The 21546-nt window shown below is 46.3% G+C and overlaps 1 protein-coding gene across 3 annotated transcripts; it reads right to left on the reverse strand.

The window, feature by feature from the left end:
- Positions 1 to 533: 533 nt before the first annotated feature.
- On the reverse strand, positions 534 to 14080 carry YDJC (YdjC chitooligosaccharide deacetylase homolog). 3 transcript variants are annotated; one of them, XM_030232499.2, is made up of 6 exons: positions 13937 to 14080; positions 13172 to 13344; positions 5260 to 5419; positions 4460 to 4559; positions 3387 to 3564; positions 534 to 2014 (listed from the first exon to the last, which is right to left on the reverse strand). In XM_030232499.2, the coding sequence occupies exons 2-6, from the start codon at positions 13327 to 13329 to the stop codon at positions 1672 to 1674; spliced, it is 939 nt and encodes a 312-aa protein (XP_030088359.1). In that variant the 5' UTR covers positions 13330 to 13344; positions 13937 to 14080; the 3' UTR covers positions 534 to 1671. The 3 variants fall into 3 exon arrangements, with proteins under 3 accessions (XP_030088359.1, XP_018772077.1, XP_009090582.1); XM_018916532.3 differs by lacking the exon at positions 13937 to 14080 and adding an exon at positions 13440 to 13702; XM_009092334.4 differs by lacking the exon at positions 13937 to 14080 and adding an exon at positions 13440 to 13690 and having other exon boundaries at positions 534 to 1981.
- Positions 14081 to 21546: the final 7466 nt, after the last annotated feature.

Consider the following 21546-nt stretch of genomic DNA (forward strand, 5'->3'; position numbering starts at 1 on the left):
ACGTCCTGATGGGTGCGATCAGAGCCAATCCAGCGCTTAGAACGTGAGGCAGTTTAAATGTTTATAATTCTTAGTTATTATATTATTAGGTTTAAAAATATCCATGAGGACGCGGTGACAATTCCATACCCGGTGGAGCTGTGCGTTCCGGCAGCGGCTGCAGTGCGGCCCGGAGGGCGCGGGGTGGCGCTGGCCGGTGCGACCGCTCCGGGCGCGGGGCTGTTCCGGTACCCCCCGGCAGCGGCTTCGGGGCCGGGGCATCCCCAGGGTAACTCCTGCCCTGCTCTCACCCGACCCCGGCTCATACCTCTAAGGCATTTCTATAATATAGGAAAGAATCGGGGAAAAGATTTTCTACAGCATCCTTGATGTTTTTTCTACTTGTACAGGACAGAAACTTCCTGAGGTGTTCTAGGAAAGGTCAGACAGTTCCCACTAATGACACAGAAAGGGAGGCCCTTCCAGCGGTGTGGGAGCAGACAGGTGAGTGGGTTTAGTTCACTCACAAGGTGTAATTAAACCTGAAAGCCTCCTGAAGCTTTGCAATAGAAAAGGTCTCTGTTTATTTTTCATTTAAAAGAATAATGATGATACTGATATTTTTTATATTAAAAAATACTGTTAACAAAACCAATTATGTTAAATAGATCACTCTTGTGCAGAGAATTTCTCCCCACGTGAAAGTACTTACAGGAATGATGGGGCTGCAGTTAAGAACATAGCACTACTGGGACTTGCTGGAGTTCAAATGCTCTGGTGACAGGAACAAAAGGGACAAATACAGGGACCTTCTGCACTCGCAGCCGTGCCGTGCTCGTGGCTGGCACAGCTCATGGTTGTCCTGAGGGACAGTGGGTGGTGCAGGACCAGTTGCTGCTGCTCTCACACACAGCAGTTACTTTGCAGGAGATGCTGCTCCTGCAAAGTCATCCAAAAAATAAGAAGCCTCTCCAAAAGGGCTACAGAAGATGTTACTTTCCTAGGGGGGTTTAACACCAAGAGGCAACGTAAACAGGCAGACACAATTCCTGCCGGCTGAGGCGGCTCCCAGGAAGCAGCTGCAGACCCCACTGGGCCACGTGTGACCCGAGTGCTCTGACCAGAGAAGGGCTCTGAGGGTGACATGTCCATGCACCCCTCACCATCGGTGCGCAGGTACGAGTGGAGGGCCAGGGACTGGCTGCTTTCAGAGAACCAGGTGCTGAAGGTGGCCCGGCCTCCTGTGGGTGACCTGCATTGAGTGGGTGTGCTAAAGCAGCACCTGCTCCCCAGCAGGGTTCTTGTTTTGCTATCAAGTCTGAAAGGAGAAATGATCAGACCCCTCAGGGGGCTGTGCTGCAGTGTCTCACAGCCAAGTCTGTCCCCGTGCTGCTCCTTTGCTGGCAGGAGCTGAGCCCAGGGAGCATGTGCTGCACTGGGGCACTGTGGAGAGGGTGTCACAGAAGGAGTTTGGCACATTTTGAGCAGATGTTGTGGCCTTAAAACTGGCAGCTGGGGCTCTGGGGTACTGCCTGGAGCTGCTCACAGGGTGGTGGTGTCCATTGCCAGGCTGTTCACAGCTCCTGAGAGCTGTACCAGGGACTGTGACACTGATAACAGTGATCTGGCTTCTCTGGACATTAGCAATTGCCTGTCTTCGGAGGATGGATGGATGGATGGATGGTCATTTATTTAAAGATCTTTGAATGAACACAGCTGAATGTTCCTGCTTTTGTAATGGCTCTGCAGCTCTGGCTTAATTAATGTCTGGAGTTCATGGAGGCGTTCCCAGGACTGTGAGAAATCATCTGGTCCTTCCCCACAGCCCCCGACAGGTGGGACACTGGGGTACCCCGGGTGCACCATCAGCTCGATTGTCACGGTGCCGCTCTGCGCTGCCCTGGCCGGGAGCTGCAGGACGGCGCTGTCGATGGCGCTCCGGATGCTGCTGACAGACATGTTCCTGCCCATGGTGCTCAGGCCTATGTAAATGTCTGGCCACCTGCAGCCAGAGGAGGGAACGCTGCTGTTAATGCTAAAGAGGCAGGTAGAGAATTGTGTTACATCCAGTGGATTAGGAATCAAAATTTACCTAAAATTTAAGATATAAAATTGGGAGGAGTTTAAAAAACCTTTTAACTATAAACAAAAGTAAAACCAGAACTTTTCCTGATTGAAGCCAGGATCCTATTTCAAGCAGCAGTTCTGCAGGGACAGCAAGGCCCAGCACAGCCCCAGCACTGTGTTTGGCATCTGTGAGCTTACAGGTGCATTTTATTGTCCCAAAAGCAAAGAGCAACACTGAACTGAGAAATGCCACACTATCAAAATAAATTAATCCTGAATAATAACCCTCAGTTAAGTAGAAACAAAAGTGACTGAAATAAAATGGCAACTACCCAGCTCAAGAAGCCTTCTGCCAGAATATATCAAAGAGCCATAATAACTGGACAAAATGTTACTCCTAGAGGACACCACCTACACTCTGCTTCTTAGCTTCACACAATTCTTTGTTCAAGTCTGGCTGCAAGTGTCAGTTCTAAGTGTAGCCTGGATGAGTCCAGGAGAGCTGAGCCGCTGCATGTGAGGGCAGAATGAAAACGTTTTCAGAAGAAATCAAGGCTGGAGTCTTTACCTCAATGATCACAGAGGAGCCCAGCTCAGCTGTTCTTGAGAAGGGAGAAATACCAGCCTGCTGCTGATGTTCAGAACCACTGACACAAAAAAAAAAAAAAAAATCCCAGAAGATAATGTTTCCACTGGACTGAGGAAGTAATGACATCTGCCCCAAAGGACAGGTGACTGCAAGGGTCTCTAGTGAAAGGCCTTTAACCCATAAAACAGTCTAAGCTTTTAAGAGAATGATTTTACTGGGGGAAGGGCTGAGCTTTCAGGGTTTGGCCTGAGATGCAGGACACTGACAAGGCTGTTTGCTTACAGCGGTGATCACCTGCTGTGGTACTACCAGCTGTCAGAGCTTATTGCTTCCCCTTAACAAATACCTGCTTCTAATTAGTCTCATTCCTGCTACTTAAAATCCTTTCTCTACTACAACAGGAAGATGAAAATTTAGTTAAACGCTTTCCTTAGATAATATTTTTAAAATTCCAGCATTGATGCAGCATTTCTCCTGGCATTCCAGATGCCAGGCTGACAAAGCTTCACTAGAAAGGCTGAGAAGCATACCCTGAAATGAACATTCCTATTCAAGTGGAAAGTGATTCATCTCTGTTCAAACAAAACTTCCTAAGCCCTTGTGCCCCTGGCACTTTTGTGCTCCTCCTGAACATTTCTCTAAGTCCAAAGAGGAAAGAGAAAGATGGTGTTCCACTTCTAAAAGATGCTATCAGGAACTGATACAATCTTAATGTTTTACTACAAAAAAGGATGAGTAATACCTGTCTTACCTTATTCCATGCTTTGTAAACACATCCACTGTGTTAAAAGAATCTTCTTCTACTCCCAGGTAAAAGTCCATCAGGGATGGGGGAATCCAGTCACAGTTATGAAGGCCTGGCTCTATGGGGACACGTGTGTACTTAATCCCATATTCCTCTAACACCTCTGCAAACACATGCCTGACCTCTGTAAGCAAAACCAGAGACTGCAGTCAGGAGTTGGATAACCAGCTTCTCGTGTCCCCTGCAAGCTGTTAGCACAGAGGCTTCTTTCCTTTCTGTGTTTAAGAAAACAAAATTCCATTTGGTTTATCCTCTGCTGAAATCCATCTGTATGGGACTCACCTTCTATACTGGAAGCATTTCTCCCTAAACCTCTACTGTAGGTGCCTTTCTTCCTTTCAGCACTGAGCCTTTAGTCCATCCCCCCTTCTAAGTGAGTGACTCTGGTCTTACAGTACACCAGAGGTGGCTGCACTGTCAGGAACAAATTCTTCATCAAGTCCTTGTACAGCCTTGTACAATGTTATCTGGAGGCAGTCAGTACTGGAGTGGGAAAACCTGGATTCTTTTCTCACTCCATTTTCTATCTCTGTACAACAATGACTTTATTTGCAAAACAAGGACAGAAGATCCATGCTCATCTCTAAAGCTGAGACCTGCAGTCAGGGACTGGGGTGGGAACACAACAGACAGGATGGAGTTCTGTAGCATCTGAAAAAGCCACCAGCTATTGCAAGCCCTAACACTCCAGTTTAAACTGGCCAGTCTGCTGCTGGCTTTGGTCTGCCTCCTTCAATGTGGGTGAGAGCATGGAATTAGGATGCTGAGGAGAATTATTGGTCCTTGGAGGAAGAGGTGTAACCTTGGCCATTTGTGTCATTAAAGGCCTGGTGGGAAGGCCCAGGGCTCCAAGCAGAGTTTGGGTCTGGGCAGGACTGTGGGCTCAGGTGGGAACATTCAAACTGCAACAGCAGCAGGTACTCATGGTGGGGCTTAATGCCCATACAGGGAGCTGTGGCAGGGGGAGTCCCTCTGAGCTGACTCTTTCACCTGCTTGGTGCAGGAGATTTCCTTCTTACCTGGGAGAACGTGGACGTGCTGGTGCCCATCCATGTGAGGAGGTAGGTGACCTGTCAGCTCATGGAACAGCTCCACCTGGGCCTTTAGCTCCTGCTTCACCTGCACAGCAGAAAAGGGTCAGAGCAAGACCTGGCAGAGGCTGAGAGCAGGGGAGTGATGGGGCTGCTGGGACCCCACTGAGCAGGAGTCAGGACCCAGTTCTGGGATTCAGGATGTGCTGTGGTTGTACAGGGATGTGCAGCACTGCTGGGCTACCCAGAGCCTCCCTTGGGCAGGGGGCTCTTTGTGGTACTGCTTATGGGGATGTTCTAAACACATAGGATATTTGAACACCTATTTTTGTTTTAAATTGATGTGGCTTTGATCACCTGAACATGTTCATCCTTGCTCGTGGGGCAAAACCAGCCACCTCCCTAGAGAACCAAAATTTCTCACAAGCTGATGAATGGCCTGGTACCTACTTAGGGCTTTTCTGTCATTTGCTCTGTACTGATCTCTAGGTTCTTTGTAAATACCTGTCCCAATGTCTCTTCTACCTCCTCAGATAAATAGTTAACAGTGTATACAGGCACTGAATCAGGGAGGAATGGGTTCTCAAAGGCTGTGGAGCCTTTGGCAGAATGAGGCTCAGGACCTAAAAGCCAGCTCAAGCTGCACAGGCAGCACAGGCAGGGTTCATCTTTAAGCCTACTCATAGCTGGGATCTGGGAAAGGTCTTCAGCTGTTATGTGCTGGGATAAATACAGGCTGATTTGTATCAGGAAGGCAAGTTATACAGCTGTATGTGGCTTTCCCCTACCTCTGACATATTCAGGAGACCTTTTGATAGAGCTGTTCTGAATCCCATTTTTCCATGGAAGAATCCATCTTGGTTGAGCAGAGAAGAGTTTGTCTTGAGCACCTCACACACAGGGGAGCCCTCAGAGAGGTTGGCATGCAGGCCTATTGGGATGTTGTATCTGTAAGAGAGTGAAATATCTACCAAGCTTTGCACCTCCCTCACTGTGGTCAAAAAGGGGGAGATTAAAGTGTAAGAACCAGACTGATCTTAGAGGTGTTGCAGTACTCACTGGAGTACATCTTTGTATCTCTGCTCTTCCAGAAAGGATGGCAGAGTGACCCCAGCCAGAGCAGGGCATCTCCAGGTAACAACCCTGAGCAATCTACCCAGGGCCAGCCTGTGAGTGCCCCCAAACCCTGCCCCCATCCTGGCTCACAGCACGAGCTATCTTGGGCTAAATGCTGTAACTGCACTCCAGGAACTGCAGTCACTGATAACCAACCTAAAAATCCAGATCTTGCAGCTTTCTCTAAAGTGCTCCATTAGCTTTTGCTAGGTGTCCCCTCGAGTTGTTCACCCTCTTAAAGATGGTACATTTATGAGACATGTGAGTTTTACTTGATGACTCCTAAAGCTGCCCTAAAGTAGAATCCAGTAATTCCTCTATAAACAGTGCCCAAGGAAGCTGTTATGGCAACAGCACAGGCTACAGGTATAAATACAAGGGGCTGCAGCTGGAATTGCCTGCAGGCCAGGCTTCTGTCTACTGGAGGAATCACTCAGTGAGTGGCAAGGCTGAGCTGTACAGAGCAGCATCTCCCTGGCACAGTCAGAGAAGGATTAGTGCAAGGAGGCCCACAATGAAGTGTAGAGCCTTGCTAAGGAGGCACAGGGGTATGACTGATTACCCAGTTGCATGCTGTAAGATTCTAAAAAAAAAAAAAAGGAACTATGGAGCTGGTATGGCTGCAGAGCTCCCCCCAGGGCTTAGCAGAGTGCTGGTGTTTCCTTTCTGGTCTGTGCTGTGGATTCCCCTACAATGAGAACAGAACTTGTGCATGTTTGGATTTGTGCTGGGTCTCATTAGCATTTCTGGAAATCCTCAGAACCAGTAGCCAAAGTGATGCTTTGAAACTTTTTCCAAGACAACCCGTGGCCTCTGGCTGACCCAGTGAGTGGATGACAGAGGTGCAATGTTCCATCTGTGCTGCCCAGTCTGAGTCACGGTGCAGAGTGAATTTCAAGACAAGAAGTCTGTGATGCTTTAAATCCTTCTTGGAACTTCTGCGTGGAGCTGTTAAAAGTGGGTGTGGTCTGTCCCTGACACAGACCTTGTACCACGAGGAGAAAACAAAACAATCTCCATTGAGGGAAAGGGTACAAAACTGAGACATCTGAAGCTGACTGGTGAAGCACCAGCTCACTGGAGACAGGACTGTGGATGGATTGGACCAAGTCAGAGTCATTTAGCTCATTCAGGTTGTAAGGCTTTGGCCCTTGAAGGACTGAAAGCCTTTTTTTTCCTGGTGCAGTCAGTTGCTAGATACTACTTCTCAAAGACATAAATGTTGGGAGTCAAATTGTATGCACAGCTCTGTGGAACAAAATTAGTCCATTGTGTGATTAAGGAGCTTGAATGTTTGTTTAATGGAGCAAAACAGCTTGTGGAGAAAAAGGTCCTCTCTGGCTTTTCTGATCTGGTGATTGCTGTGCAGCAGGGCCCAATTGTTTCATTGATGATAAATGTTCATCATAGCAGGGGACTGAGCACGTGTGCACACCAACTCCTGGCTAGCACAAGAACTGGAAGGTGGCACTGGGGGGACAGGCTGCAGGGCAGCGCAGGAGGCAGCTACAGTGCAGAAGGGTTGCTGTGGCAGGAGGGCTTCCCATCCATCCTGTGACTGGCTGGGCACTCTGCACAAGCCCAAAGGCAGAAGGGAAGCCTGTGACTTTCTTCTGGTTTTCTTTTAGAAATCCACCCCAGATTCTTTACTCTGCCTCTGGGAAGCTCTTAATGCCTCAGCTGGAGTATTATTTGTACCACAGCCAGTGCTGTTTGCAAGAAGAAAAGGATTCCTGTGTTACCATGAATCAGCAGATGGACTTTTTCTGTTGAGTACTCTCTTTCTCATGTGTTGTGGGAGGGCAAGAAATGAACAGCTGAGCCTCTCAGTGTTGTCTCCCAGGAGCATCAAATGAACTGCCTCCAATTGTGCAATGCCTCAAATGCTGTGAGGGAGGCTATTTCCAGGAGAAGGCAAGTCCCTCTGACAGGTGTGGGACACCAAGGAGCCAGGGGCTGCACTGAGGAACATGAGAGCAGCTCCGGGCCAGGGCTGAACCCAGCCCCAGAGCTGGGGAATGTGCAGAATGTGGAAGTGCAGAGAGAGCTGGCCTTGTCCTTGGGTAAGAGGAGACCCTGACTGCAACATTAGAGTGTGTTTCAGAGCTTTGTCTAACACCAGCTGAATATCTTAAGTTTTCTCGTGGAGTCAGTCCTGGTTTGACAGACTGTGCATGCTGAGGCATCTGGAGAGGAACTGCTGGTGTTTAATGGTTCTAGGATAGAGGCACTGAAAGCAAAACTCCAAATGCTGCACATGAGAAACTTGTTCAGAAATATTCATCTGTGGGAGATGAACAGAAGAAGAGGTTGTAAGGATATGGGGAGAAGGACAGATCAGTGGGTACAGCAGAGGTCTACTACAAGCTTACAGGGAGAAAAGTCAAGGTGTGGGAATATCCTGAGAGGGCCCACTTTTCAGATCACATATGATTGTTTCTGCTACAGAATTATACTTTGCAGTTGCCCACATCTTTCAAAAGACTGTAAAATAGCTGCTAATTTGTTGGCTGAAATACTGAAGCAGAGACTAGCAGCTCAAGCAGCTTACATAGCATGTGATGCTGCCCTAGGACCAGAGCTCAGCTGTTGTGGGTTTGGCCTCATACTCCTCTGCCCAAGCCCTTTCCAGATGGGACAGGGTGAGCCCTGCTGGTCGCTGCTGGTCATTAACTGTTAATTGCTCACACAAGATGCAAAATAAAAGGATTGGCATTGGGCTTCAGGCAAGAGTTTAGTTTCTGTACACATCTACCATTGCTGAAACAAAATGATGTGAAGAATCTACTTGGTGTCCCTAAGTCCTTTTTGGTGACTCTTTTAAGCTGCAATGACCCTTCCAGTCTCTTTGGAGAGTCTCCTCTGTGTCTGCAAGTATGTCCCAGTGTCCCAGGGAATGCAGAGATGGAACAGGATTTATCACAGGGATTCACTTCACTCCTGATAAAGCCACAGGACATTGGCTATAGGTGTGTGCTCCTACAGCAGCAGGAGCAGCATTAGAATGAGCTGCTGGGGAACTGTGGAGGAGACTCAGGCCATGGAGGTCAATGCACTAGAGAGATGTTTGCACTGAAAGTTGGCTGTTACCTCTGTGGGTCTCCTTGAAGAGGTGGGGGGGAAAAAAGGAGAGACTTGTGCAGGAGGAAATATCCTTACAGTAGGTGCTAGAAGAAATTCACCCTGGAAAGATTTCTGAGTCAGTGGGCCCAGTCCAGTTATCAAAGAGAGAGGAAACACAGTCAGTTAAACTGCTTAAACTGCTTCCTTTTCAAGTAGTTGCTTGTTTTGCCACACGAGTGCTCGGAATAAATGTGTCTGCTGAGGCAATGTGCAGCTGCAATCCCTGTTCATTGACCCTGGAGATGGGCACTGCACTGAGTCACTCTGGTTGGTGGATGAGTAACAGTGTCCTGGCTCCTGCCTGGCCATGCCACAGGACAGTTGTAATGGCTGTGGCAATTATGAAATTTGCCAAGCACTGTTCCAATTGCCTTGCTGAAGGCTGGATGCTCTGGCACAAGCACGGCACTTTTCCCTTTCCCTTCATGGACAAACAGATCACAGCTTCAACAACCTATTGTATAATCCAGAAATTTGTATCATCCAGGAAACTGCTGATCATCAGGTTTCAGCCCAAGTGTGACTCAAGTCAGAGCCTCATGTAAATATCTGTATCCCATCATCTCCCTTCAGTGAACACCCAAGTGTCTGAGGCCAGAAAAAGCAAGGCTTTGAGTAAAAATGTGCACTTCTTACTTTCCTCATGTTGGCATTTGTATACTTCCTCACACACCCTTTAACCATTCAGAAATATCTGTCTTTCATCAAATAACATATTTTCTTGCTCTATTACTGCTAAAAACCTATTTCTTCTGCCAGAAATGCTCTAAAGCCTCTGCAGTGTTGAGCTGGAGCTGTAACGTAGCTTAGGGATCCAGGTTTCTGTTGTAATTACATCTTTGTATCAAGAGCAGCTCCTGTGTCTGCAGCCTTACATCAGTAAAATGGGCTGCTGCCAGTAAAGTCAATATGATCTGGGATTCTAGTGCAAGGCTTCAGATTGGGTCCCACCCCTATCCAAACAGTTCAGCAGAGGAACTGTCTGCTGTGTGATTAACAGTCACATACATGGGTTGATGAGAAAGCATGAGAGATTTCTAAATTAGTCAGATGTTAACTGGGAGGGTCAGAATTAAGTCACAATTTACACACACATTTTGCAATTAGTGTTGATGGGAAAGGAAGTGAAAACACAGAGAGTAATTAAGTGTGGCTTTGTTAGATCCTTCTGTTATACGTACCCAGATGTTGTGGGGGCTTCAGCTGATGTTCAGTATTTAAACTGCAAAAACCACCCAGGAAGACTGAGGTTCTGTTCTAAAATATGTCACTCTTCATGAGCCATTTGGACACAAATGGAAAAAGGTCCTAAGGCTCAGTGACACCTGAGTTATTTGATGTAAAGGGGAGGGGTGGGAGGATATAGCAGCAAACTTTCTTAGATGTCTCTATTTCTGTCTCCATATTTCTAAGGAAAAATTAAGGCACCTCTTCATTTCAGGTTACAAAATAACCTCCGTTTCTGGGAAAGGCTCTGGAATAATCACCAGGAAGTCTGGCTGACTTCAAGGCAGGGCCTGTTAAGTAGAAAATTGAGATTATATTATATGGATAAGCAGGAAATCACAGTCAGTTAAGGCCCCATAAAGAGAAAAGTTTTGAGTTACTGAAAAAACCCTCAGCCCACAATGGCAGTCTGTTCTCCCACCTGCTGCTCTGGTTATGTTCTGCTCTGGCAGATGCTATCAATAGGTTTGTCATTTGGTGATGGATCAGGCCTCTGCTGAAACTTCTCTGTTTCCAGAAATGAGTGTGCCCCTTCTTTCAGCCCAGCTGTGAGAGTGGATGAGGAAAGCCCAAGGTGCTGAGCCTGAATGTTAAGGAAGGTGTATTTTTTACTGTTTAGTTCTGTTGTTCTGCAGTTGGCTTGTGTTAGAGCTGCTACAAAGATCTGCTGACTATCATCACATGTCTGCCAAGGCTTTTAATCAAGGCTCAGGGCAACAGATGGTATACCCAGAAACTACAGAATTATTGTGAAAATGAAAGGAAGAAAGAAATTTCAGAGGAACCGTGTTCCTTTCTGAAGGATGCCAAGTCCTAACATTGTAGGGCAGCATGAGGTACTTAGGAAGGAAAACTTGTCTACTTATTAATTAGCTCTGCCTGTGTCCAATTAACTTAAAACCAGGTGAGGAGTGAGAGTTTAAGACCTGCAGCTACAAGCAATCATGTAATAGACAGTTTATCAAGAAGCCATAAAAGCAATCCATCGCTCTGACAATCCTGGCACTGTGTGTGAAAGACCAAATTCCACAGCACTGGAATGTGCCCCAGGAAAGGACAAGCTATTTGCTTCAAGCCTCTTCTCTCAGCTGGGGATAGATCCACTCTTCCTGCTTACGCCACTGGTCAAGGCTGAATAGAGGAAGACAAACATGAGGAGAAAAAAACAACAGGAAGATTTTCATCCCATAATAGAAAAAGCCTCAATATTTATGGTGGGATGGGAGATGTCACCAAGCAGGGAAAAGAGGGAATAATATTGGCAAGGCAGTCAAGCAAGTGATACTTTCCCATTTCTGCACCACAAGATGAGGAGGACCCAATGACATTTCTAGCAAGTCTGACCTATTTGTCATCTGTGTAGAAAGAGTTTGCGTCAGCCTTTGTGACATGAACAAATAGCTCAGGGGTGACACAGGGCTTTGTTTATACACACAGCTGCCAATTAGCAGCAGCTGAACCTGGGCTTGCGTTACAAGATGAGGAAACCTCTTCACAGCTGCTAATGCTCCTGCCATGGCTGGGTAGGGCTGAATACACCTGCAGAGAATTACACAAATGAGGAACTGTAGAACCTGCACTGTTGATCTTCAGAGCTGGCAGATGTTCCCAAAGTCACCCTGCTTGTATGCTCAGAAACAGATTTAAATCCATTTCATTCACACTGACAATTCAAAATTACATTTCCCCACACCCATTCTTCCCCCCCACCCCAAAATCAAATAATCAAATTGTAGCAGCAGGCTGCAGCCTCTGCTGTCCCCTGCCCTCCAACCTGGCTTTTCACACCCATATCAGCTGCCAGCACCAGTGTCATGACCTGGATTCAAAGATGCTTTTTAAACCCCTGATTACATGGCCTACTTCCTGGCTATGGAAATGAGGCCAGGTGGATTCTATTTAAAAGCCTGCTAAAGACCATAACTAAAATAGCTGACAATATTACCAGACCACTGGGACTTAAAGGTTTCACAGTGCCTCTGTGGCTGAGAGATGTACTGGCTTTATCTCTGTGTTTTATGTTTTATTTGCTAATAGGATTTTAGGAATCTTACTGGTGTGGTGCCTCTCCCCTTCTCGTTGTCAGGCAGTTCCTCCCTCAATGTTTGTGGGGAATCTTTAGCCTTTTTACAGACCAGATTGCCACTAACACAGCACCCTGGCTTTCCTCCACTACCCTGCTCCAAAGAAGCTACAAGCAATTTCCAAATACCCCTAAAATCACAGCAAACTGAGGAGAGATGCTCAGTGAGAACAAGGTCAGCAGGACTCTCATGAAACTCTTCCCCACAGTAGCTGCATTTGAAGCATAAGGTCTCAGTTTATGTACTAGCAGTACAGCTCCTTTTCTCTTCTGCTTTCCTAAATTGTTTCTCAACCCTGATGTTCTCTCTTTCAGGACATATTCCTCCTTCCAAGCACCTGCCCACACCACAGCTGAAGCATTAGCTGGGTTTTACCTCCTAAACACAAATAATGCTTCTTACTAAAGGATTTGCTGGACTAGACTATGAGACTGACACATAGCATTTGATCCACTGCAGAGCTAACTGTGCCAGCAGCCCCTGAAGTTGGTAAAGAAGTAAAGGTGGTAGGTACAAGGTATTGTCCCTTTCTTAATGTATGCATTTTTACAGATATGTTTATCAAGCCTAGAATTAATAGAAATATTGATGTGCTTTTTTAAAAAGGTTTACAGGGTGGGGAAAAAGTCAAGGTTTCCAATGCCCAGTTTTATAAATAAGCCTTTTAAGAATCACACCTTTGCCTGATTCTGCAAAGAGCCTGGCTGACCTTGTGTTCAGCCTGGGAGAAATGGATCAATTAAATGAGATTTAAAGACTTGTGCTTTTATGCTCTTATAGTTTTAGGGGTAGCATATTGGTCTGAGTATATAATGTGCACTTTCCTTCTGATGATGCATGTTTAGAAGTGTGGAAGGAGAAAGTCTAACAAACCCAAATTCTACTAGCCAAATAGTGGAAATGGCTTCCTATCCTGAGGGGGGGTGGGGGGGGAAGGTGCAATGGCCAATTCTAGAGAAAGACCATTACTGGAATCAGTTAGCAAATCACTGGTTTTATTATGAAGAGTCTTAGTAAATGTGTCTGAATAGTTTTCCTATACCAGCCTGAGCTATGATACAGTGTTTATTCTGGGGCTACAAAATACTAAATTTTCCAGGCTTGTTTTTTTGTGGAGGCTGTCCACAAAGGACCTAAGAAAGTAGCTTACCTCCTTGCCAGCTTGGCTGCATCTGCTGCAGCACTTCCGTTGACTAGAAGGGACACGTTAGATATCGCACCAGCCAGGAAACAGTCCACAATGCCTTGGTTTCTCCGAGGACAATAGCCAAAGTCATCTCCAGTTACTATTAGCTTCACCTGAAGCATCCTTAGATGTCATCCCTGGCAAAAAAAAAAAAAAAAAAAAGTAAAAGGAGGTTAAATCGGAACACTCGGCAGCCTGCAGATCACAGGCAAACAGGAAAAGAGAGGCTTACCGCGGGCGAACCCAGTGGTGACTCAGCCCCTGACTAACTCCTGCTCCACCTCAGCCCGCCGCTGTCTCGCAGCTCGCTCTGTGGTAAGATTTGCGTGTGGCCGGCGGGCTCGCACCATCCCTGCCTGCTCCTCCCCGAGAGCAGCAGCCGTGCCCTCCCCTGTGGGGGCAAAGCCTTGCGTGCACTGTGTACCTCTGGCGATGAGGAGCATGCGAAAGCTCAGGGACTTGGTGGAACGATTTAACCGACCGAGGGTGCGTCAGAGGGTCAAATTCCATTCCCAGGCCCACCCTCGCCCGCGGTGCCCAGTGAAATGGCACGGGTGCGGATCACCTGAGGCAGCCCTGCAGCCGTGACGTCTTTGCGGCCACCGATGCCCGGCTCCATGGGGCGCGGCCAGAAGGGATGCGGGCCGTGTCCCCGGAGAGGCCCGGCCCTGCCTTCCCGCTGCGGCGGGAGCCCGCTAGCCCCCCTCCCGCGCCCGGGGGGGTGCGTACCTCCGCTCCGGCCCGATCCGGGTCCCAGGGCCGCCGCCAGGTGTGGGCGGCCGCGGCCGCCGCTGACCCTGGGGGAACGCTGGCCCCGGCGGCGGAGCTGTGCCCGCGCCGCCCGGCCGCGCATCCCCCCCGCCGGCGCTCCGAGCGGCCCCAGGCGGGAGCTCCCGCGGCGAGGCGAGCACGGGGCGGCCCCGCCGCAGCACCGGCGCCTCCCAGCGCGGCGAGCACCGGGGAGGCCCCGGCGGCGGCCCCTGGCGGCGGCGGCCCGCAGCGCCGCACGACCCGGTACGGCCCGCCCGGGGGACCCGCGCCGCTCTCTGAGGCGGTCTCTGCTCCAGATTCCCGAGGTGTGACCCGCCTGTGGCTGAGGGTGGGACAAGCGATTCAGTTCGTGCTCTGTGCTGGCTTCAGAGCAAAACTGCTGATCCCAATGATGCCATGGATGTATAATCCTGCAATCAGTGGCCCTCACAGTAGCCACTTGCTTGTTTTCCCCCACCTTGGTTTGCTGGCAGTGTACACTCAGTCTGAGTTCAGAGCAGTAAACCCTGGCCAGGAAGTCCCATGGCTCTTGGTGCTGGGCTAGAGAAGGGCTGGGAGAACAGACAGTTTTACAAAGGGCAGCTTCTAACATGCTGTGATTCAGTGCCGGATGCCAGCCAGTTCTCCATCAGGCTGCATGTAAAATCTTATTTGTCCTGGCATTTAATTGCTTTTTCTTACTGCAGAAAAGCTACTCTGGATCTACCAGAATGTAAGTGAAAGTGCCAAGTACTCAGCTTGAAATGGAAAGTGGAAGATACTGTTAGCCTGCATTTTTCACCTGTGGAAGAGGATGAAGTAGTATCTAAGCAGAACAACCCCCTTCTTGGTCTGTAGTGTTATCCCAAAACATTGACCCACTTCTGATATTGCAGAAGAAACAACAAACAAAATGTTTGCGGTAGGGAGAATGGCAGCTCAGAAAGTGCCATGCTAACATGTCCATGGATCCAGGATAGCTGTCTTGGTGTTTGCTGTAACTTGTTCCAGGAAGCAGGGATCACACTGGGACAGGGACTCTGCCATGGATGATGGTGATTTCCACCTCTGAACCTGTGCCAGCATGGAGGTAAGTGCAGAAACAGCTGACGAGCCAAGCACCAGCTTCTTGAAGAGCAGCTGGAGTGAAATGGGTTAGAAAAGACTTTAAGGGTAATTTCTGTGGGAATGAGCTGACAATCCTGCTGCTTAATTAATGTATAAAGAAACCACAGTCTCCAAGTCTTTCCTTTTTCAGCAGAGTTCAATTCCTAAAAGAGAGCCAGCATGCCCATGCCCCAAAGTCAAGGACATGACTTGTAGGCACAGCCAGAGACTGACCATCTTCAGCAAAGCAAGGACCATCAGTTTGGAGACAGAAGCACTCTTCAGCAGAAGAAACTGCACCCTGTTCATACCTGAAGTTTGAAACATCTGTCTGGGCACATCAACACCTGTGGGAGTGATGGTTTTCCAGGTCTGTCTCCTAACAAGGAATTTGGAATCACTGAGTTGAGGTAGGTTGCAGCTCTGTTGATCTTTAGGCTCTCATCAATTCCTGTCCACGTACCAAACTGCTACAAAACTTTGTTTCCATTAGCCTGAGGGCACTTTGAAGGGCAGCTAAATTTTGGATGATAATTTGTAAGTTTATTTTGATACTTTGAAGGAGAAAAATAAAAGCAGAATGGGTGATAGCAATATTATTAATGGCAGAATTTGGTTCCTAGGCTGTGCTCCTCCCTATGTGCCCCAAAATGGGCAGACTTCTCTGCATCAAGAGAGGCTGTTTGTCACTTTCTTACTCTTTCTTGCTCTTCCCTGCTCATGCAAATGAGCAATGACTACTGGAAATGATGGTGAGAGCTGGAAGACAGCCTTCTGCCTCTTCAGTGACATTTTCTCTTAGAAAAGAATTATATGAAATGAAATTCAAAACAGATCATGCTAAAATGCTGTAGACAACTTGCTAAATCTTCATTCAGGCAATTCCTGTGAGCTTCTCTGTCATTTGGTAGTTGTATGGTTCTGTTACAGAAATGTTTTTGATGTTCTGTAAATGTTTTCAATGCCCTTGGCATTTCAGAGGGGATATTTGTGCACCTGCTACTTGCTTCCCCTTCTGGGAGATGAACGTCACAGCCTGCCCACGTTCCCCAAGAGGCTTCACTTACTGAGGAGTGCTGTTACTGCAACAGCTGAAGTCAGCACAATTCTGAAGTAATGTCATGAATCATAAAATAAGCACCTCCTCTCTTTGCCAATGCAAACTCTGGGGTTTTCTGCCTCTTTCTAGAACTGCCAGTGTTCCCTGACTCTGCACAGGTGAGAGGCACAACATAAGAATCTTAGACAAAGATTGGCTTCTCAGCCTTCTTAACCTTAGTATGCATTTAATGCTATTAACAGTAACATCCTTCTTAAATATTTAATGCACTTCCTGGAGGATTTTCTTTTCTGATTTCATACATGTTTATCCAGCTCTCCTTCCTGCTACTGGAAGTAAATATTCCCCAGCAAGCAAACCTCACCCCTGTGCCACATCCCCTTAGCAGCAGTGCTCCCTCTGCAGCCTGCACTCACGGCTGGCTGCCAGGATAGCCCTTGCCGCTGACCCCCACAGAGTCCAGAGGTGAAAGGCCCTTACAAATTCAACCAGGAGCTGGAAGGCCAGGCAGACTTCCTCTGGACAGTCTCTTCTCTGCAGTGAAGACATTGGCCAGCATTTCTGGTGGAGCTGCATAAGCCAGGACATGGACTAAGGAGAGGCTGCATCTTCCAGCTTAACTAAAATAAAACACAGCTCCTCCTCAGCTTAGCTGCAAAAGCCAGCAGGAGCCCTCACCATCCTCAAGTGCTTCACTGCTTTAGAGCTTGAATTTCTTTACCTGAACTTTGAGTTAATCAGTAGAAATGTTGAGGTTTCCTGTATTTCACAGAAGTGTTTTCCAACAATTACTGCTTCCAACAAGGCATCTGTTCACATGTTGACATAAAAAATGTGTTTTCTTTTTCTTGTTCCCTTGGCTGCAGTTAGTTCATTTGGGATTACAATGGTAGCACAGTAGGACTTTGTTTGTCTTTTCCTTACATGAAATTTTGTTGAAAGTGTGAACTCTAAAAGGCATTGAAAAGAGACAAAGCAAAATCCATTTTTTAAATGAAAATATGTAAACATTTTCTTCTCTATCCCAGCCTCAGAGGTTTTGTAAATCTTTGAAGTTCAGTGGCTTCTGTAGAAATGCTTAAACTGCAGTTTTTCATCCATAGAACAGCTTCCTCCATCCTGCATCAAAAAGGGTTGAAACCCCCAAACTCTGGGGGATTTCACTCTGCTAAAAGTGAAAGGCTTCCCTGGTTACCATGTGACACGGCCAGGCAGTACCTGTCATCTTCCTTCATCCATGTCTGAAATACCTGAATTTACACCAGCACAAAATAATGTCTGGCAAGGTGTGTGGTCCTAGCAAGGTGGCTGAAAGGCAAAATTTGCCATGGTGACCTTATTAACTTGACACTTGGCATTAAATTATGGAGGACAGCTAAAAGCACCAAACTCAAATCTCTCCTGATGCAACTAGCAGGCCTCTGGTCCTTGGTTATACTTTGGCTCATGGATGGTGAGTTTTTATCCACTCTCACTTTTTTCAGAAGGTTATTTTCTCTCTGATGCATTTCCTTATATGAACTAAACTACAGCATCTGTGACTTCTAACTGGGGTTGAGATGATGTAAAGCCTGCATATTCCTTTTCCAGATATCTCTTTGCCTGATGTCGAGGTCTATTAAAATATACAGACACCTGGTCAAAAAAGAGTTGGGATGGGGAATATTTCTCCTAGACAATTAAATGATGGGTCCAAAATAAGTACTGTTTAACTGTGCACATTAATAGCTAAACCTAGACTATCTGATTCCATTAACTCTTTGGTTGCATCAGGAATTCAGTTTGACCTCTCTGAAAGTTATAATAAAAGCTGCATAGACGTTCTGTGGAATATTCAGAGTTACATTAAAGTTTACCTACCACTGAAACAGATGTCTAGAGGTTTTTCAAATCCCATGAAAAACTAAGTTATTTTAAAAGCTGCCTGAACTGATGTAACATATATTGCATTTTTACATTCTTGTTCTAAAGCAGAAGCTAATCATCAAAGCAACAATTTTAATCCATGCCAACAAATTCTAAATAACTTCCTCAGCTTCAACTTACACTGTCTAAACAAAAGCAGAGTTATTGATTATTGCAAATGTTGATCAGGAGTCATTAAAACAAATTAAAGATACCAGAGGCAGGTCCTTATGTTAAGGGGGGAAAAAAATAATTAATGCAAACATGGGTAACACCTCAGCAGTGTCACTACACAGGAAAGTTCATCTGGGAGATCACTTACAGTGATTGTTGTCACCTCCCAGCACCACTTAAACCATGTGAAAAATCCCAGTTGATGGAATGGAAATGCAGATTAATTCCTTTGGGGTTCTGAGGGGAGATCCCCTGCTCTTGAAGGACAAGCATCAGGCAGGAGAGTGGCTGAGAGATGGTGACAGTGACAGACACATCAGGACTCTGCAGAACTTCCCAGGAAACCCTCTCTACCTCAAAGACTTGAAAGAGAAGATAGCGATTAAAAAACATCAAATCTTCTCCCCCAGATGAAAAAATCTTCAATTTAAATTTGTAAATAGGTATATGTTAATACTTTTTTTGTCAAATGTCTTCTGCTTATTCTTACATTATGTTTATATCTACTGAATGAAAAATCTGAGCAAATTATTTGGTTATCTAATCCTTAAACAATTTAGGCTAAGTGATAAGAAACTGGAATTCTATAAATTTTTGGCAAGCCATTTTTTATCACTTGGATTTCTCCCTGGCTGACACATTTAATCATTATTACTTCTGTTCACTGTTTGTATGAGGTTTAGGGGTCACAGTTGGAAGAGCTCTGTTGCAAGGCACGCCAGTGGAGACAAATGTTTCATCTGAAGTGAGATTTATAACCAGCTGTTCCTCAGTGTGGAGTGAAAGGAGACATAAAAAAAAGCACACAATCTTTGCAGATCTGATTGTCTACATCTACTCTGTTGAGTTCGGTAGAGTTCATCTTTATTGACATCAGAGAAGGGACCAGATGCAGAGAAAAGCCAATGGAAAAGCTCATGGGGGCTTGTTTCTGTATCAGGTATTAATGGCTTCAGAACTGTCCTTATCTGTTTTGCCTGAGGTTTGTGTGGGTCTGAGAAGGAGCCCAGGTGCTGCTGCAGTGTTCTCCATAAATCAAGGGCTGTCTATACCAAAAGATGCACCAGTGCATTTTGGGGTGTGGATCACGCCCAGGAGCTGCCAGCTCCGCTACCTTAGCTGTCAGTAACTGCTCCAGTCATGCAAAGCACACAGAAAGTTTAAAGCCAAATGAAGTTTAAACAAAGGCCAGTATAAAAAACGGTATCATTTTTTCTATAATCTGTTGCTTTGGCTAAGCATACACCCTCTGAAATTGTCTTGTGCCACAGATTTTTCATTCCTGCATGTTAAAAACATTTGGCACTGCTCAACCATTTTGTCAGGGAGGTCCAGGTTATAACTATAGCAGCACCTGAGTGGAAATGGTAGGAGTTTCCAAAATGCTTGAAAATCAATTGTGCACAATGACGGGGGTGAGGGGGTGGTGTTTGAGTGATTGAAGGCTTTGTAGTTACATTTTACATTCTCCCCTTTAACAGCACTGTGGAATTATTTTGTCTCTGTGCATAAACAAGAATCATAAAGAGATTCCCATCAAAAAAAGCTGATGTTCCCATGACCAAGGGGAAGCCACATAATTTCTGAGGCAATTTTACCTGGAGCTTACAGCAATCTACTAGAAACAACAGAGGGCCCTGTGGCAATGAGGTGCTTGTTAATTGCTGTGGGTGTTAGGCATTGATGGCACTTGGCTGGCAGCCGTTCTAACCCAATTATGTTTCTAAAGTGGGACTGAAAAGCATTGTAGGGAGCACCGTGTAAACTGTGCACTAAATGCACTGAGACTGAGCGACCTCCCAGAAAGACAGACAGGTGCCAGCTAAAGCCCCATATGATTGATTTTCCACGGCTAAAATGGCAACCACAGACATCTGGTTTGGCCCCAGTTATAACAACAGAAGCAATACTGGGATGGTGAGTTTTGTTTCCCACAGAAAAGGGCAGCATTCATGTCCAGGGGTCTGCCCCCCACCCAGGTGCCTGTGACCCCGAGTGGGCTGCCACCTCCCAAAATTCTGAATGGGGCAGGATGTCTCCCAGAGCCAACCTGCCACCACCAAGGAGCAGGGCTGCCCTGGCAGTGCCAAGCATCTCCTGCAGACTGACATCAAGAAATTGGTTGTTGTCTTAGTTAGAACAGCAAGGCTGTTTAGAATGATGTAAAAATTTGGCATTTGACTATCAATGGGGGAGCTTTTGCTTCTCTGTGAGTAAAGCTTTACACCTCCAGCACTAGGAATTGAGTTTTAAGTCCTGAGGAAAGCACACTCTGTGTGTGTGTGTGTGTGTGTGTGTGTGTAGACGTGCATATATGTGACCTGTGCTTAGTACTTGGGCTTATTTTAATGCTGGCCTGACATTTAAGTCAGAGATTTTTCTCAAATGTAGGTATAGCTATGGAAAACAAGCCAGAGCCAGCACAAACAAACTAACCATTTGATTGAGAGGTATCACAAGGGCAGGAAAAAACCTCAGAGCTTCAGGACTGGTGGAAGAGAGAGTCAGCTGAGCATCTTATGATGTTTGCACTACCCAGCAACACTAATGTGCTTTCTTTCTAAATCATCTTGTAATATCAAGTGCAGTGGTTTTAGTTCTTTGCTGTTGTAAGGACAAAATACCATTATTACAAAGATGTAAGTCACAGGATGGGAGCCCTTCTACCTGTTTCCTTGCCACTAAGATCAAAATCCTTTGCTCTTTTGAATTTCTTTGAATTATTCACAGTTTTACATGGGACTCACACAAGGCTGTGATGTGGTACATGGGTAAACCCACTGAGCTATTTCAGAGGTAAAAGAACTATGTTGGAGTTCAAGTGTCTTTTGTCAATGACTGCCTCTTACTGAGATTTTTTTGGGGGGTATTTTTTCAGTTTGCAAAACTATGCAATAAAGGACAGTATGTATGTTAATTTATGCAGATTTTTTTCCTACAGAATAGAGTTTAATAATCTCTTAATTATAAGAACTTTGCAAGAGATTGAAGCACAGAAGGTGAATTTTGGGATCCAAAAGCAAAAATGTTATTGCTACAGCTTAATGTTACAGCAACCATTGCTAGTTCTTCTTTGTGTAGTGTTTATGCCCTATAATTAGAAGCTCTAATACAATCCAGAAATTACTGAAGCTGTAATTATCATCCAAGTCACTTCACAAACGTGAATTCCCTTTGTTTTTCACCACTGTGTTACTTTTCTCTGTAAATCCCCCAAATGGGTAGATATTTACTGCATTCTAAGAGCCAGAAGTGCAGGGAGGAGCAGAGCTAAATGTGCCGCCTGCCAGCCCTGAGCTAGAAGCGGCCTGAATGGAACAGCAGGGGCTGATTGACCCGGCAG

This window comes from Serinus canaria, chromosome 15 (assembly GCF_022539315.1).
Source record: "Serinus canaria isolate serCan28SL12 chromosome 15, serCan2020, whole genome shotgun sequence".
Lineage (NCBI taxonomy): Eukaryota > Metazoa > Chordata > Aves > Passeriformes > Fringillidae > Serinus > Serinus canaria.

Coding starts and splice junctions, on each gene's coding strand:
- YDJC (XM_030232499.2), bottom strand. CDS start 13,329: ATGCTTCAGGTGAAGCTAATAGTAACTGGAGATGACTTTGGCTATTGT. Junction 5,420..13,171: donor GCAGCCAAGCTGGCAAGGAG/GTAAGCTACTTT, acceptor ACTCTCTTACAG/ATACAACATCCCAATAGGCC. Junction 3,565..4,459: donor GCACGTCCACGTTCTCCCAG/GTAAGAAGGAAA, acceptor TTTTGCTTACAG/AGGTCAGGCATGTGTTTGCA.